Raw genomic sequence first — 19,108 nt, forward strand, 5'->3', positions numbered from 1 at the left:
CCCCCTAGGAGTTTTCTCTTCTCTGGATTAAATAAGCCCAACCGTTCCAGTTCTTTTATAAATGCTTTTCTATGACAGAGATTACACTTAGTGAAAAATAGGTTGTGCTAATATCTTTCTCTTTTTAATTTATAAAATTAAAAAAAAAAATTGACAGCGCGAAAGGCTGACACTACCCTGGAGCCCATCCAGGCGAACTCTCCTTACAGATGAAATTTAACCCTAGAGATGCAATGTCCATTCTAAATGTTAATAAGAGAAGAGCATGAAAACATTAATATTTTGGAAAGAGAGGTGGAAAATTATCACCTCTATTATTTTGGGGACATGAAGGTGTAGTGCAAAGCACATGATTTTAAAGGTCAGCAGACCCAGGCTCAAATCTCAGCTTTGCGCCTTTTCTCTGTGCGATGACTCTAAATAATGGATGCTTGCTCAGAATCTTAGTTGTCTTGTCTATAAAATGGGCATGCGGAAGCCTACCTAAAGCTCTCTTGTGACAATTAGATGCACTAAGCTAAGTTTAATGTCAGGTACATCCCTTCTCCTTTCCTGTAGTACTAACAATCTTATCACAGTATACATTTGGGGGGTGGGGTGGGGTTTGGGGGTGGAGAGGACTTGATTGCGTCTGGGCAATCAAACCTATGTAATCCTGGAGTTCCACTTCAGGTCGTATTTGTTTTCCTAACACATAGAAATGTGTTTTTGGAGCGACTTTCCAGACTGAGCTCAGGCCCTATGTGCTTTACGAAGCCTCGTCTGACTTTCCAGGTAGAACCTCCCAGTCCCTCCTTCATATCTGCCACCCCAGGTACTCTGACTGTGTATAATTCTATCGCAGCACAGTGCCTACAACACATTAATGCGTAGCTTTTTAAGTCTGTCATCCCCGACCATGGACACAGTGAATTACGTGAAGCTAGTTAGGACATCGTTCTGTTTTTCTTCTGCCTGACTTATCAAAGGCACCGGGTAACTACCTTTTGGACGTTTTCAATGATTAAGGTATTTTAATATTCATTATTTAGATTTTTTTCCTTTAATGTTTATGCGTAAGGTATCCTAAATAAACTCTCACTCTCAAGAACATTTGTGAATAGGCCTAAGAAATACTACAAACATTTTTCAGAAGAATGTAGTTTAATATTCATTGATATAAAAGGTTTGTGCCCGTGTCACAGATACAGTTTTTACAATTGTGTTTTATTGGGGGAAAAACATTAGAACATTTGTGAGTACATTTAAGTCAGAAGTAAATGAAAAATTTCGGTCGATTTATCATGTTAGAGCAGGCTGTCTCTTTCCCAAAGGACGTCTTGTTGAATAATTTTGGCCACTGATGCATTATATAAGGTTAAATAGGTTTCATTCCAGTTGTACTTCTTTGTGATGTGCTAATGTATGTGAACTTTCGAGAAGGGGACATACTGTGTAAGCAGGAATGTAAGAACATTACTAGCTCTCAAATGATCCCTCAGAAGTAAGGGAACTACCTAAGAACTGATTCTTTATTTTATGTCAGGCAATAGGGCATTTCCTCAAATATTTTACTTTGTTTGAACAACCAAGTGCTATGTAAGGAAGACATTTGTCAGACACAACCCAATAAATTTTAGATGACAGAATTGAATATAAATTTTTTAAGCAGATTTCTTAATTATTCTAGGAAAGAGGACCTCACAATTTCTAGTCTTGGCTATCATGGTTAAGAAGCCTTTTAAGGGACATTCTGGATGAGCACACATAGTGTTTATAGTGCGGCGGATCCCTAACAGATACCTGTGAGAGGAATGTCTGAATATGGCCTTGTCTCATGTAAATTGGTACTTGTGACAAAGAGTGATATTTCCATTGATGGCATTGTGTCCCAACGGATATGGAAGAGAAGAGATGTGCTGTGGGAAACTTTTGATAGCTCGACAGGTGTCTTTAGTCGTAGCGAAGACACTGGTGTCAAAGAAGCATGAATATATTAAAAAATACGTAAGTGGGGGAGTCACATTTCAAAATCAACGTATTAAAATTATTTTATATTTTAGACAACATGTGATTTAAAATATGCACGTATCGCTGAAAGTTTACATATTAATGTTAGTCAGGAGCCTTTTCGAAACTTTATGGGAAACTAAGAGTTGGTTTTATATTAATTCTTGCCTTGTATTTGGGTCGATGTGGTAATTTGCAGAGTTTTCAATCTCATCAGAGCCTATAACTTTTTTTCAGTGAGTTCATGTAACAGCACACTTTGGGAAATGCCGCTCCAATTCTGTGAGAGCTCACCTAGCCAGTTCTCTGTCTCCGAGCCACCTCCACGCTCCAATCAAATTGTCGTTCGGTTAGACATGTCTGGTATGATGCTAGGAATGGCCAGATTGTTCCAGCACAACGACTGAGAACTTACACTCAGGTCAGTTTCTTCTAATGTTGTTTCTTGCCCTTTCAGAGCAAAGCTGAGTGGTCTGGATACACTTGTTGGCATGCGGCCCTTCCTGGTGGAATGGGCTGTCTCAGTGAAAAACAGAGTCTAGAAGGAAGGGTCTCTCATGTCTTAAAAAGAGTTAAAAGTCTTCAAAAGTCAGAACTTTTACCAAATAAGTGGTTAAATATTTTTACAATTATGTTTTTACAAAAAGAACATCTCAAAAACCACCTAGTGCAATCTTTTCACTTTCTAACTAAACACACACACACACACACACACACACACACACACACACACACACACAAAACCTCTACTCCTCGAGAGCCTTAGATGCATTATCTCACTTAATCCTCTCAGCCAAGTTTTGAGGTGGCTATTGTAATCTTCATTTTTCGGACAGGAGACTGAGCCTACTCGACATTAAGGCAATTGCTCTAAGTCAGAGAAATAGGAAAGCGGTAGGATGGGCCATATAAGAAAAAACATCTTTTTGCTTACTTGACTCGAGATCTGATTATTAGTCAGAAATCATGAGACTACTAAATTACTAAATAATAGTATATACGATTGGGGTTATGAAAAAGGAAGGCAGTTTGAAAGGCTGAGACCTGGGTTCCAGCCCTCTCACCATCACCCAGGTGATGCTGAGACTCAGCTGGACTCAACTTCCTACAGTAAACAGAAAAAAAGGTTGGAGGGAAAAGGTTGGAGGGTTCTAGAAGGTCCCTCCAGCTTAACCAACCCAGGCTTTCAACAACTGCTGGTTAGTAGTGAGAGAACCTACTGTGTGAGCTGAATCAAGGTTTCAGATATCACTCCTGGGGCATTTTAGCAGGCAAATGTTTAAAGACACAGAAAATGAGCATAAATGCAAAACTTTCCTTATTTTAGGCAAGTCTGAGTAAATGAAAAACTTAGTTTTGTGAAATACTAAGGAGATGATTTTTCCCTTTACCAGAATGTCCCCACTGTAAGCACTATCCAGTGAAATTATGTTAGTCATATACATATATATTTTCTAGCAACCATCATTAGAAAAGTAAAAAAAAAAAAAAAATTATATATAGATATATTTTCTTTAACTCAACATATCTAAACTATTATTTCAACATGTAACCAATACAAACATTAACGGTGAGATATTTTATATTCTTTTTGTACTAATTGCTTGAAATCTAGTGTGTATTTTATGCTTATGGCGTATCTCTTTTAGATTAGCCACATTCTACATGTTCAATAGCCACATGTAGACTGAGGCTACTGTATTAGACAGTATAGTCTAGAACATTTGAAAATGAATTTTTAGTAGTAAAAGTTTTGAAAATGCAGGGATGTGTTCTGCTCCAAATTTATGATTATGATTACTCTCAGCAGGAGGGCAATGTGATGGAAGAGAGAAACATGGCGACTCTCAATTGAATCAATAATGTGTTGTTTCGTTATAAAATGATCTGCAGAAAAGACGGCATTGGGTTATGCTTCTTAAAGCTATAATTGGTATATTCTGTTTTAATATTCAAATTTGAAATAGTTCACCTGAAGATGATTTTTAAAAAAACACCCCAAACTGATTTTTCATAACTTTTCCGCATGAGCCACATGAAGAAAAGTACCTTTATGTCACTTTCCCAATTACTACTCAGAAATATCATCAGTCTTAAAACCAGTATTGAATAACTTAATTTGTCGTGGGTTTTGATACAAAATGTTTCATGTAAAAGGAAAATTATTGAGATCAAGTTGAATATGTTGGAGAGTAGACGCTCTACACTGGTATTTCTGAAAGTAAACTGGCAAGAGGCTTGTAATATTTTTGGGAGGAATTACTGGGAACAGTGGTAGCCTCTGTAGTTGGGTGTGGGGGTGTGGCGAGAAGGGGAGCCAGAGTTTGGAGTCCGGAATGGGAGACTTCGTGTACTCTTCGTACTATAGAAATGCTTTTCCTCATCTAAATGAATAAACAGCACAGAGGGACACTACAGTGTAGTGGTCAAGGGCATGGGTTACAGGCAGATTAATCTGGGTCTGAGTCCTGGTTCCTTCCTTATGGCCTTGGGAGGTCAATCTCCCTGAGACCTCCATTTCCTTTCTATAAAATAAGGCTCAATATTAAGTACCTGCCTGAGGAAGATCATAATCTGTAAGACAGCCTAACCAACAGTAAACAGGGCATTGAAGGTACACTAGAAAGCCAGATAACCCCAGGTGGGTGGGCTACTAGATAATGCCAAGTACTTCACTGAGAGGATACCCAGAACTCTCTTTTGCCTATTTCCAAGTTTTCGATAATTTCCCGCAGCATTAGCAAGTACTTGATAAATGTCATTATTGTGTTGTAATATTTCTACTATCCTATCCTTGCACACTCTTATTTTCCACAAATACAGAGAGTGTAACTCTAGGCATGAAATTAAATTAAACAGGCTACTCTTTTATGGTTTGTTCTGCACACCTACCTGTTCACATTGCTAAAGAAATGTGTTCACATAGATGCTATCAACGCGTCCCTTGAAATGGAAGATAAAAACACGCTCCAATCAGATGCCCTCTCGTCTACCACCCGCCAGCTACAAAGGCCTCCCTCTCTGTCGGGCTCTGGAGGCGGACGACTCAGGAATCGGATCCCAGCTCTGCCACTGTCCCTGGTGGGTCCTTGGCCAGGTGTGTCCTATGTGTGCTGGACCAGATGGAGGCCGCACTGGGGGCTGGGAAGGAAGGAAAAAGGGGTGGTTTGGGGACATGGCATGGTTTTTGGACTTGGATAGTGGCAACATGTTGGAGAAGCATCTCTGTTGGGTGTGGAGGTTCTTCATTTGCCATAATTGAAGAGATATAGAGAGATTCCTTGAAGTGTTTTTTACCCCTTAAATCAGAAAAGTTAGAAAGTTAATGTACGTATGCCTCACTTTTCTTGTTTTAAAAATGGGATGTTTAATGCCTAGCTCAAAGGGTTATGGTGGGAATTGAGCCTGATCAAGTAAGGAAATCACCTGACATTCCTACTCAGTGTTCATTTACTTCACTGACCCAACAAGCATTTATTGAGGATGTGTCTGCAGTACCCCAGGCCTATGGTTCAACTCTCTCCTTTCCTGAACATTGTGGACAAAAAAAAAAAAAAAAAGAGGGTGGAGGAGGTCTGTGGATAGTAACCTCACATACTGAACTGATTGTCAATTCCTAAGTGGGCATGGTGGATAGTGATGCCCCAAGTCTATAACGTCTTTAGTGAAAGGTTTTAAGCCAGCCCTGTCTATTGTACTTGTGCATATAAGTCAACACACCTTCGAAATGCCAGAAATAATACTCTCGGAAGGGGGTATTAACTCTCGAGACGGCACAGATCTTGTTAACTATCCTGTAATTCAATGTCGCCTTTGTCTCTCCTATCTTCTTTACGCCCCCTTCTTAATTTCAAATGCATAAAAGAAGCTTTCGAGAACTGGCTCTCCAGCATATGTCATCGGTTTGGCTCAAATAAGCTTTTATGAAAATTCTCTATAAGTTAGGATATTTCTGGTATTGACAACACTAATGTTTGCAACATCTTGCCCCAGACCTTGCAATGTCCTCATGAAAGATAGCAAGTGCCATGATGCATTTTACATGAAGCACAAAGAACTTTTAGTAAAGAACTAGTGTTCCATACGTTTTTTCTTCTTTCGAGATTATTATTTCAAAAGAACTGTCTTCTTAACCCCCCTTACAACTGGCTGAAATGCTCACTCCAGAAGTGCTCACACAGGAGGCACCCCTAGGGGGCACTGGTGAGCCAGGCAAGGGAAGAAGTGCCGACTTCATGATGAAAACACTCCTTTATGATCTGTCCAAAATCTTTCTTCCCAACAGGTCTGTCAACCATCTGGTCCTGTCTATGAGTACGGTGGGCCTTTAACAACTGAAAATGATTTAAGGCTGCTGAAATGCCTGCATCCCCTTTAACACCACCTTTATCAATCTACCTTCAGTCTCATTATTAAAGATACGCTTCAAATCAAAGCCACGGTCCTCACAAGTGTCTGATTAAAGCACATACTTTACATGAATGAGTTGGTGAAAATCATTCGCTGTCCCATTGGATCCTGAGGGATCCATTTTTTTTAACGATTAGAGGGCAGAGACCCTGACCAGCCACATATAAGCTGCCAGGAGGCCGCTGAAAACCTCCAGTATGGGAGGAAAAAGTTGAGACGTAAAAACAAGCCCAGTGAAGGTTTTCAAAGCCCACCATGGAAGCCACCCTCCTCTCGCGGCTTTTGCCCCTGGGCACACTCTTCTTGGCTTTCATTTAGTCTAGTTTTTAAAGAGTGCAGACCCTTGGGGCTGGGCTTGGTCTTGTTCTGCCTCAGAGGGGAGCTTACCTCCATTTTCCAGTTTCACGATGCAACTATCGGTTAGGCGATCTCAAGATTTTGTTCCAGCTCTACAGCCACCACACCCTGCTTCTGCTATTGATTTCTATAGCCTGGTCTGACTAGCCAAGGAAAGGAAAGAGAATGATGTAGCTGACTTCTGGGAACTACTTGGGAAAGACAGTAAAGAAGAGAGGTGAGAGAGAGGGGCCAGGAAAGGATAGAGAGCAGAGCCATGGAGACAGCAGCAGGATTTAGCCCTGCAGCCCACTGGCCTTTCTACCCAGCAGGGTTTCTTACACAATGCCTCACAGAAGCCCAGTTTTCCTCAAATGCCTGGAGGGGAATGCTGCGAATCTCTGGAAAAAATTCCAGTCTCCCCGCATTATACCACTGATCAAATCATGCTTCAGTTTTTTTCCTATTGTCTGACAAATGTTTGTGAATACCTTTCTTATGGAAGATGATTATCTTCGTTCCAGAGCCTCAGAACAATAAGGAAACAGGGCTCTAAAGTGGGGACATGGACATAAGAAGAGATGAAATACTGCCATTTGCAACAACACGGATGGACCTCGAGATAATCACGCTAAGTGAAATAAGCCAGACAGAAAAAGCTGAAAATCATGTGATGTCACTTACATGTGGGACATAAACCTAAGAGCAACAAATGAACAGGACACACAAACAGAGACTCACGGACATGGACAATAGACTAGTAGTTACCAGAGGGTGGGGGAGAGGGAGGAGGTAGATTGGGGGAAGGGAGGAGAATTTAAATCATTTCTTCAATTAAAAAAATAACTAAATTAATTAATTTTTCAAGAGAGAAACTATAGGAAGTCTCTTAAAAATTCCTCAAAAAAATAAAAAAAGTAAAAGTTAAAAAAAAAAATACAGCAGGGACGTGGACTCAATGGCCGTTAGAGGTTGGGTAGGATCCCTAAACAAAGGGCTCAGCCTGGCCTGGTGTAGGCCTTTGTTGTGCTTAAATGCAGACCCAGGAGTTCCTGGTTATTTTTAATTTTGAAAAAGAAGTAAGGTTCTAAGATACTTTTTAGTGAATTCTATTTTTAAAAGTTGGCGGCTGAGTAACAGACAAACCAAAAACAAGAAATACTCCTGCTGGCCGCCTGGAGTGTGGTCGCCCCTGGTCCGGGAATCACCGTCCTGCCGGTACGTCTCGTTTTGCCTTCATGTTTGCCATATCAGTGTACTTGAACTCTTAATGTTTTTTCTTTAAGTCGACTCTCTATTTTATTCATTTATCATCATGAATGAAAAACTAGAATCTTTAGCAAACATAAACCCAACATTATTGAATTCTTAGTTAAAGTTGCTTGCATCCTTGGAGTTGGAGGCTTGTTCCCCTTCTTTGAAAGAAAGATTTGTGAGGAGTTGGAAATAGGAAAGGTGTCTTTCCATCAAAATAAGATTGTTTTCTTGATAGATGATAGAATCAAAGTGTCAATTTGAAAATTGAATTGAGAATGAAACACTTCCCGTGTTTTTGAAAAATATAGCATATCTGTGTACCTGAGAGCATGTCCTAAATTTGGAAAACTTCCTCATATTATAGGTGAGCAAAACGAGGCAGAGAGCAGTGATTTGTCCAGTTATCAAAATGGGACCCAACCCAATGTCCCAGCATTCTCCCCGCTCCCTGGAACAGTGATGCCTAATCTCTCTGTCCACCTACAAAAAGATGGATGGCTACATGAAGCAAGAAAGGAAACAGAGGTCCTGAGGCAAACTCCAGGGAGAAGTGGGGAAGTGCTGGAGGTACTGGGGTTGTGAACCCGGCAGTGGTGAGGATGGGGACTTTCGGGGCTAATGGAGAGAGGAGGTTATCACCTTGCCCCAACCCTCCTTTACAAATGAGGGAGCGCAGGGCCAGAGAAGGAAATGACTTGTCTGAGGCCTCGGGGCACTCGTCCCCAAGGGGAAGGTCCAGCCCCACCGCTGCCTTCCCCGCCTGCATTCTTACATGGCACCACTGTAGTTTTCCAGCTCTGATACCCCTGCTTGTTTGTGAAATCTAGAATGGTACTCATACCCTACAAGTTTGAGTGAGGGTGCCGCTATTTTAAAATGTCCTACTATGGTTACTTTTCACCCACAGGGAGATTCCCATTTTCAGCCCCATGCCAGTTGTCTGCAGAGTCTTGCTTGGGGCTAGTCACTGGTCTCCACTCCCAATGCCCAGCACAAGGAGACAGTGTGTCCTACAGCAATTCTGGTATCTGCCCCCCTGGTAACTCACTGCAAAGCGGTTTCCACATCTCTCGCTGTCACAGCATCCGCAGCAGTCACTTTCCTTCAGGCTCAGGAACACCAGCACAGGAAGAATCATCTATCAGCAAGAGAAACACCTCAGAGTGAGTCTGAGATGTGAAGCTAGCCTAAGATCTGCCTGCCTAGCTGTGTGAGAGGCCATGGTCGTGATGTGGGAGTTGATGGCCAAAAGGAATGGCAAGAACTAAGAGAGCACGGCTGATGCATGGATGAGTGTTACTGAGTATTTAGATGCCATTTTCTTAAATGCCGTTTAAGTAGAGCATGATTTTAAGATTTGACCCCCTGAGTTTCCACTTAGATGTTGGGGGAAAAAAAGAGAAAAAGACGTCATTAATTGTCACAAAAAGTCAGTCTCTATTGAACACAGGGTAAGAAATTATTAGCTCAGAAATGGAAGAAGAATCCCTTGACAACTGCTTCTCCTGGTTGTTTTCAATTAATCAATTTGCTAGAAAGTGTATCCCCACACCCCAATCGTATGCCCCAGCACTTTTTTGTTAGAATAAAGAAATTTATGGCCTTCATTTTGGTTCATGGAACTTAACTGACCCATGAGAACCGCCAGCCCAAGTTTAAATTACTCAGTAAAGTTACTGGACATGTCTTTGTCGGGTCCTAATAGAGAGGGGAAAATTAAGGCACTGATTTTGCATTATACAAGACCTAAGCTTTTGTTGTCAACTAAAACCTTCCTTGTTAATAAGTACCCAATTTTAGAAAGATTAGTTCAAAATCTCTTTTAGAGGGATTTTAAGGCATTCCTATTTACCAAGACCCCGCTTCCTAATATTCCTCCAAAGAACCAGACCTCTTCTGAAAGGCATTCATTATGGTCTATCACTTTTCCTCCAGGGAAAAATAGGAGGATGTTAGCCAGGAAGCCGAACACAGTGAGGGGAATGAGGGCACCCCCCAGGCACTTGGCACAGCCTCCAGTGCACATGCTGGGGCAGTACAGGACAGGTCTGCGATAAAAGGCCCTTCACTGCCTCCTTCACAGGATATCACCAAAGTTATCAGCAGAGGGTCCTAGTGGATGTTCCCAATTCATCCATATTATGGAGCTGCGAAGCAAATTAGCCTGAGAACTTGTCCATGGAGCCACTTCAGCTTCTCAGATACAGCAAAACCTCAATCGTGATGGACGTTTACACATTCTCCCTGATCTGAAGCCCTTTTTATTTTTTACGAGATTATGTTCAATGCAATCATTTTGCCATGGAGACCAATAACCTCTGTTAATAATCCACCAGTGCAGACAAGACACTTACATTGTTGCAATTGTACACAGGGCTAGAACAAACAGCATTTGGATCTACTGCACCTTTAACCTGACAGTGTTCTTGCCCAAATAAAGAAATATTTCCCCTGGGCTCTCTATAAATTAGAGAGTTACATCTAATTGAGCTACATCCTAGCTAAAATGGTGTCTCTGAAGTACTTAGTGGTCTCAGTGCACCTTTGTCTTGTTTTGCTCAAAACCTGGAGTGCAAGGGTTATCCAAAAGAGCTTCTATTAATAAGAATTAATGGTCTAGTTGGGTATTGCTGAGCTCAGACCTATAGAAATTCTTTAAACAATAAAATCAGAATAACTATTTTAGTGCCTGACTGCTATATTTCTATACTTGTTACTCCATTAAGTTCTGTCTCCTTCCCTACTTGGTGTGGTGGAATTAGCAAAAACAGTCTTCCCAGTCATCTTGTTCAGCTACATCTCCCATGCAGAACTATAAACCTCTACCTTCTAAGGGTAAAGTAGGGTTAGTGTTGGGTAGAGGAGAGGAGAGATACTGGTGAATAGACTGGAGGCAGAGCAAGCAAAGTTGCAAGAGCAGCTAGAGCGTAGGAGGCAGTAAGGTGGATGGTTATTGGAAATTTTGCCGACTGCCAGGGGCATGACTCAGTTACTAATTTGTAATACGTGGTGTCCCTGAAGAAGGCCTCTGTCAGGCCTAGACCAAACCCCACATTATGCAGCGACCCTGCTTTGTGCTTACCTTACGAAGGATTATGGGTGGAACAGGATCCTGCTTGTTTTTTGCTGAGAGCCTAGAGGTTAGAATTAAGAACAATAGGATTTTACAGGCAGTACGGTTTTCGCTAAGTGAAAAGCAAGAAACACCATTACTTGTGGTAAGTCCTGTCCTACAATGACACTGGCTACCTCTCCCAAGGAAGCAGTGAACAGGATTCCAGAGAAGTCAGATTGCATGGATGCTGAGGTTCTTTCTAAAGACTCTGTGAAATGTGCACTGGTTGTTCTATAGAGATACTTTTGGAGATCTCAGGGTTGGGGTGTGAAGAAAAACAGCAAATGTTTTTGAACATGCATAATATACTGAACACAAAGCTCCACATCTTCCCATGAAGAAAGAATCATGCTCCTTCTACAGCTGATGACCCTCCAACTCAGAGAAGTACATCTCATTTGAGCATAATAAGGGGAAGCTCGGATTTAAATCAAAACTGTGTCACCAAAACCTGAGCTATGGTCTCTCTAGCAGATTTCTCCTTTTGGAAATTAAAAACATCATTTTTCCCCCAATATAAATAATAGAATATACTATGCATGCAGTATTAGTATATAGTGAAACATACTTCTGAATAACAACAAACAATTGTATTTTTTTTCTCATTACAAGGCAATATGGGCTTTTTTTCTTCTTTCTTTTGTAGAAAAGTTAGCTATACAGACAAGTAGAAGGAAGAAAAGAAAATCCAGCTGTGTTTTCACTTCCAGCAGATAAGGACTGTTATTACTTTACTGGCAATTGTTTCCCCTACACTCCAAGCAGATGCTAATGAGCTGTATTTATAACCCACCTGTTTTGCTAGGGCGTTTGCAGAGTAATCCCTTGCAAGAAGACAAAAGTTCTACATGTAAGGCCTGAGTTAACCACAGGAGATGCCACCTTGGGAGTAGGCAGCTTCCTGCCTTTTTTCCTGTTTCCAGGTTCTTTTGCCTCTAGAAGTTATCACATGGTATTTGAATAACACTGAGCAATACAGTCGTGATATCCAAGACTTTTCAGACTATCAACTAGAGTTGACAGTCTATATTATCTGAGCAAATGAATTAAAATAAAGAATACAGTGGAGGACAATTCAGTTCTCTCCCAGGATTTTTAAGATGTGGGACATGAATAATGGTGACGGAGAAACCTGAGACCATTTATTTTCTGTGCAGAGAAGGAGAAATAACGAAAGATAGTGAACCTTTTGGAATGCCCTGACTAACTGAGACTTCAAATACTTGGAGGGTGACTAACTCATTTATTGTTCAACTGTTAATTGTGTCTTCAGACCTTCAAGAAGAAAGTGAAACATCTAATCTGGAGAAAGGGGATGGTGGAGGAAGGGAAGCTTGGTGACATTCACCCTTAGGAAAGGGTGGGGGTCATGAACAGACTAGACAGTAGAGAACATTTTGTGAGATTCTGGGACTCTTCTTTTTCTTTTTTAAAAAAAGAGATTTATTAAAGCATCTGATTACAAAGATGGAAAACCAGACAAAGTAGAAACATGCGACTGTTATCTTCCACAGTCAAGTTAAAGTGTTATATATTTTTCTGTTCTCCTAGCTGAAAACTTCAGATAGTATACCCAACTCACTCACCTTGAATATTCAATTCATCCTTCCTGAAATTATCCAGGACAGTACATAATCAAAATACAAACTATTGTGTAACAGGCAAACAATAGTACCTTGCTCTTGCTTAACCTGGATTGTCTTCAAAAACGACTAAAATACAATAGGCTTAAAAATTCCCTGACTTTTAATAGATGTCCATAAAGCTTGTCAGTGTTTGAAAATACATGCTTAACCAAAGGAGAATATAGTTTATATCAAAAAGTTTGAAGAGCCCTAAATTGCAGCATCCTGTAAAGTAACAAAACAAAAAGCTGGTATAGGGTTTATTGACAAAGGCAGAATTTCTTCAGGCAGGTATGTAAGGAAGTGGTGGTCTTTTTCAGGGATCTTCACTGTCATTTCATAAATTGGCAAAACATACTGTGGAGGTGCATCAAAGGCAGGGTATAGAGCAATCTCTGCTGTGTTTTTGTTGTTGATGTATTTATTACAGTTCCAAACAAAGTTGATTAGGTATGCCTTAAAAAATGATAAATAAGGCAAAGAACACAAGAACAAGGAACAGAAGGTTAAGGTCCAATGCTAAGAGGTCATCATTACAGGAAAAATCAAGTTATTGATCTAGATATTCTTTGATTCTTGGCAAATTAGTGAGAGAACTGATAGCTACCAGGCAACTGAGAACTAAGTTAAAAAAGCTCTTAACGGAAAAATGGAATAAGCCAACCCACTTGATAAAAATTTCTCCATATACCAGCATTGAACTGATTATAAATATAAGAAAAGAGAAAGCAAAAAGAACACAGGCATTATCAGCCATTCTCTCAGATGAATAGTAATGGCCAATGACCATACTGAATGTTGACAGCTGGCATTGAGTTTGGATGAGTTATCTCCATAGTCAGAAAAATTGCCATTAATAGGTTTACCACCATGTTCCAGGTCCCCAGGATGATCATCCCAGTGCAGGCATGGCAACAGCTGCAACCCTGGGAGCTGTAGAACCAGTCACTGCAGCTCCTCTTGAAAGTCAGGGGCACTATTGGGAATCTCGTGGGCCTTGTTCTTGGCTGGGCCCCCGACAAAGGCTTTTGGCCAGGAGTTGAACCCAGATAACACTGTCACTGTGTCCAAAACCAAACCACACGTCTTTAAGCCCCACTCCTGGGGCCCCACCTGGCTCTTTTGCACCTGCGTACTGAGTGCCACTGGTACTCGTGAAGCCTATACTTGATAGTTTGTTGTTTGCTCTCTGTTCAGCAGTGAAGCCCTTCAGTTAAAAAGGCTAGAACCCCCCTTTTCAGAGACAGCAAAGAGGAGGAGATGTGACTGAGCCCCACTTTGGGTCCAGTCCTGTAAGAAGATGATCTCAGAAGTGAGAGCAGAGGGCAGCTCAGGAAAGGACAGAAAGACAGTAGGGAGTCATTTGGGAAGAAGGAAAGAAGAATGCAAACATGGTGGCTGACCTTCTGGACTTCACCCTCTGGGAAGTTTGACCACAGGAAATTAAGCAGCAGGAAGTCCAGAGGTTCCTCCCTGTGATGTAGTACTTCATTCCTGAGCCAACAGAACATGGGAGTAGATGTTTTCCAAGTGACTCTAATCACCTGCGGGAGGCATGCCCAGTGCTTAGGTGAAGCTTACTCCTATTTGTCAGCCTGCTAGACTTTTCACCCTGCAACTGATGAAGAAACATCAATTCGGTCTAATGCAATGCAATCAATGAATGTGTTCAAAACACCCACGATGTGTTCACCAACATGACAAGTGCTAACCTAATGAACAAAATATATCTGAGTGACTTGCCCTCCATAGTGTTATAACCTCCTACTTGTGACAAGGGACAAGAAAAATCATGACAGGGGTTAAGTGAGTTCAATGTTCCTTGGCAAAAGCACTAGGAATAGGTTCTTCTGCTTGTCTTAGAATAAATCACTGTCATATATTCAGTCAGCACCAGGTGTTACAAAGTTCAGGTCCCCATCTTTGCTTGCCTAGATTATGGAACAGTTTCTTACAAATGATTTCCATAAGGAGTAAAAAATAATAGAAAACATCAATGGACATTGCATGTAACATGAAAAAGAGTCATTTTATAAAACTTACAATGTTTATATAGATATTGGGTAATAATGCAACATATTTTGTTTACTATAGGTCTCTAATCAAAACATAAAAATCAAAAGCATTTAATGAAAGTTGATAATTTATAAAATTAAAGTTATTGATCTTTATAAAATACAAATCTGATCTTATATGCTCTTGCTTAAAACACTCAGGAGGCTCCATGGCCATCATTTTAATATGAGTCTTCCAATAGGGGCAGAGTCCTGGGAGAGGCTGGATGACAACAGGGCTAAATGGCCTGTAGAGTTAGAGGACATGGAGCCCACTCTTAGACTTTTCTATCTCAGAATCCCACCAGAGTTGTCATCCATGCCTAATAGGAACACTTGTTATACGTCAGGTACCGGTCTAAGGGCTCTGTATTACTAACTCATTTAATCCTTAGAGCACTCCAATGAGGCAGCAATCCAACAAGTATTGCCCATATTTTACGAATGAGGAAACCAAAATGACTAGCAAATGTTCTGGTTGTCTATCAATGTGTCATAAACCACTTTAAAATTTTGTATTTAACCCAGTAACCATTTGATAATAAAGCATGGCTTTATGAGTCAAGACTTTGGGTAGATATACCCAGGGACATTCTTTGGCCCCAGGTAGATCAGAATGATTTGCTTTTGTTCAGCTAGTGGTCACATTGAACTGGTTTGTAGAGTCCAAGACAACTTCACTCACATGCCTTGATAGGATTGGCTGTACATATGGGCTCAGCTAGTCCCCTCTTTCCTTTCTGTAGTCTTAGGGCTCTCCATGCGTTCTCTACACCAGTATAGTCGATTCAAGGCTCCGAGTAATGAGAAATGGAAGCTGCCAGTTTATTAAAGACTTGGGCTAGAAACTGGGTCAGGGCCACTTTTATCATATTCCTTGGGTCACAGTTGTCACAGAGTAGTCTCAGAGTCAAAGAGAGGGGCATAGACCTCAACTCTTGATGAGAAGAGTGTCAAAACTTTGTGGTCATCTTTAATCTGCTACAGTGATAAAGGTAGGATTTGAACCCAGAAATCTGACTCCAGCAACTGTACCCATAAATACCACAGTGCACTGCCTTGATAGCCTGAACCTGATATTTACTCTTCGATCAACACAGAGTGGGCTGCCTGTATGCAGTTAGCTTCAAATCAAGGGCCTTTCTCTGGCTCAAGCTAAATAATCTGGATAATTCTCTCTATTTTATATAGATGGACACAGCTTAAACTGAGATTTGGACCTGGAGATCTTGCACCATCAACACCTAAACATTAGTATCTCTGATTGTTTTAAAAATCAGAATGAGCAAATGCAAGCATGCTCTGCCTCAAGACTCGGGTGCTGTGTGGCTTTCTCTAATACAGGTCTCAGTACAAAAGGGCACGACTTGACCTCTCAGAGAGGCATGAACCCCAGCTGATGAATCTGTCCTAAGAAATCTGCCCAAATATTGATTAGTTTTAGCATTCTTTCATGTTGCTGTGGTTATAGGTGAAAAATTAACTTTGGATGGGAACTCTGTCCCCACCCACGCCCACTCTCCACAGAGTAGAACATCACTGAGGTTACTCATCCTCTTTTTAAAATTATATACACTCAAGGATTCCAAAGTAGACAATTCATGTCTTGGTTTTAAAAGGCAGCACAATTTAACACCACATTTGTTTTTCATATTTATAAATCTGACTTTATGAAATTATATATTATTATTTTGTTCTATAACTTTATACAGCTATTTTCCCAATTATTTAAAAATTATTTTCCTCAGTTATTTTTACTTTAAAAAATGTATAAACATGTTAGAAATAACAAAAAAAAGAAAACAAGCAAAATTTGAAAAATAACATCAAAAGTAACTGGCTTAATACATTTATCATGTCAATTAACTTTTGTGGGGGTCAATTTTTGCTTTCATACATTTATTCTTTTAGCATATTTATTGAGCCTTTATGTATCAGCCACTGGGCTAGGCACTGGAGACATCTTAAATGGACAGAGATAAGGAAAATAGATATTAATAATACTAATAATAGGAAATACATCTAGTATGTGTTAAATGCCAAGCAATATTCTTTAATTCTCATAGCAACCACATCAAGTATGTTCTATTCTTAATCTATGTTTTACTGGTGAAAAAACTAAGGCACAGAGAGGTTAAGTAAATTTCCTGAGATCTCACAATTAGTAGCAAGAACTGGGATTTGATCCCATGCAGCCCGTTTCTAAGGAAAGGAAAAGGCCAATATTCTTAATCCCTATGCTATACTGCCTCTTGTTAGTCAAAAGGTCTCAAAAATATATAACAAACTATAATCTATACCATGCAATAATATATGGGTAACAGAGAATTAAAGTGGGGATAGAGATGGCTCTCTGAGAAGGTCATGCTCCTTTGAAATTTTGTTCATTGTCAGGAATAGCATTTTAACAAAATTATTTAGTTAATTATTTACTGTAAGCTTGTTACATGATAGGTATGGCTTTAAGCCTTTTTATTATTAACTCATTTTATCTTGACAATGCACCTCTGAGGTGGGTATAGAAACTCATTTTTTCCTATGTGGGAGGAAGCTAAGGCTCAGTGGGGTAAGGAGCTCGCTCAAGACCTCACAACTAGAAGCATCAAGTCATCATTTGAATGTAAGCCCACACATTGCTTATCTTAAAAAAAAAGAAAAGGCAGGGTGGTGGTGGTGGGGGATGTGGTGGGGGTAGAGATGGGAGGGCTGATGTCTTCCCATTGCCCAAAGATACTGTTTAAGGACTGATTTCAAGTTGCGAAAGGTTGGAACATAGAGAGCAAGCATTATGGGTGGGACCTAATTTAGAGGTCATAGAAGCATTAAAACCAAATGTTAAAAGGCAGAACTTGGTATAAGCCACTGGTGTGGTATGTGCTTACTCGCATCTGACTTCCACTACCAGTGGTGGAGAGTTCAGAAACCCAAGTCGAATGATGACTATCACTAGCTTAAAATTAAGTGACCAGCTCCAAATCACAGAAAGTTAAATTTAAAAGAAACAATTCTGCTTTTATAGACTTTGGGACTGAACTACAGTGGGAAAAAACAATCTTTTTAACAATTGCTACGCAATTCACCTGGAGGACAGACAATTCCTCTTGAAGGTCTTCAGTGGTCCTTATGGGACACGAGACAGCATGAGGAACATTGGAGAAAGCAAATATTTTTTGACTGAGATTAGAATTATTGTGATTACCCATATGTGTATCAAAGCTTCTGGCAAAGTTACAGACAGGACCTTCTCAAACTTTAATGCTATGTGAATCACCTGCAATCTTGTTAAAATGAAGATTTTGATTTGAAGTTCTGGGCTGGAGCTTGAGGTTTTGCATTTCTAACAAGTTTCCAGGTGATGCTGGTGGTCACGTCATAGGACATACATATGCTCCTAGAATTACAGTGAGGTGGTACACATTTATTAGTATATTTATTTGGGGCCAAATAGATGCCCTCCCTCTGACTTCCCACTAAATCTTCCCTTCATGGAGTGTTCAGACAGTTGCTGTTTACTCTAGCAAACTTCTGTTCTTGAGACAGTCATAGACAGCTAGGGGATTTCAAAAAGTTCTGAGATTGGAAGAGAACTCTCATCACTCTGACTTGCTTTCTGCATGCTTTAAGGCAGTAGTTCTGAAAATGTGAGTTCATTAAAAATTTATGCTGACATCCGCCAGAAGGGCCCTACTGCTCAGCAGTCTGTCTTCCATCTCTTACTCACTCATTCCCTACTTATATTCCATGACTGTTATTTCAACCCTTTTCCACATTTCTCAAGCCCTTCCTCCTTTTACCCCACTCCTTTGCATCTTATAATCTTTCCTCCTACCTTCCAGATGTGGAGGCCCAAGTTCTTCCATCCATCTTCCTTTCCTTTTAGCTTTTTAAGATTTTTATACCAACAATTCAACCCAAAATTTATTTTTATTTTCACTAACTTTTATCATCTTTCTCTTCAGAAGATTAATTTCCTCACCTGTGCTTTTGTTTCTGTTTTGACACACCTATGAGACTGTACCACCAATTATTGTTATTCTCTTATACATTTAGTATTCTCCCTTTACCCATTCCTTTGCCTTCTTAGATGCTCAATTTTCACCTTTCTTTTTCTAAATGTTTATTAAGGAAGTTAAAAAATATCTGTCAAGTGAAAAGAATTATATAATGAATTCCCATTCCCCCGTCCACTAACTTCAATAATCATTAAAATTTGCTATTTGGGAACATCTTCTTTCGGCCCCTCTCCTTCCCTCAGCTACTACCCTACTTCTTGGTTTACCGATTCTTGTCCCAGTCTTGCTACAGAAAGTTCATCAGCAACA

The 19,108-nt window shown here is 40.2% G+C and overlaps 1 protein-coding gene, 1 long non-coding RNA gene and 1 pseudogene across 3 annotated transcripts in view; 1 reads left to right on the top strand and 2 right to left on the bottom strand.

The window, feature by feature from the left end:
• The window catches only part of TM4SF4 (transmembrane 4 L six family member 4), a 29,355-nt gene extending 15,103 nt beyond the window's left edge, over window positions 1-14,252 (bottom strand). Inside the window, exons 1-3 of one of the 2 annotated variants that reach the window (XM_036219382.1) lie at window positions 14,136-14,252; window positions 11,075-11,126; window positions 9,041-9,130 (exon numbers count right to left, since the gene is read on the bottom strand). In XM_036219382.1, coding sequence (XP_036075275.1) covers window positions 9,041-9,130; window positions 11,075-11,126; window positions 14,136-14,224 — 231 coding nt within the window. In that variant the 5' untranslated portion in view covers window positions 14,225-14,252. Of the gene's footprint in view, window positions 1-9,040; window positions 9,131-9,844; window positions 10,019-11,074; window positions 11,127-14,135 lie in introns of those variants that run through there. The other variant, XM_016120243.2, reaches the window with a different exon arrangement.
• Window positions 626-5,532, top strand: LOC118601660. The gene is made up of 2 exons (XR_004950481.1): window positions 626-2,410; window positions 4,916-5,532. It is a non-coding gene; the product is annotated as an uncharacterized LOC118601660 (long non-coding RNA).
• LOC107497874 lies at window positions 13,016-14,125 on the bottom strand (annotated as a pseudogene).
• Window positions 14,253-19,108: the final 4,856 nt, after the last annotated feature.

Source organism: Rousettus aegyptiacus, unplaced genomic scaffold, assembly GCF_014176215.1.
Source record: "Rousettus aegyptiacus isolate mRouAeg1 unplaced genomic scaffold, mRouAeg1.p scaffold_m13_p_4, whole genome shotgun sequence".
NCBI classification, from domain to species: domain Eukaryota; kingdom Metazoa; phylum Chordata; class Mammalia; order Chiroptera; family Pteropodidae; genus Rousettus; species Rousettus aegyptiacus.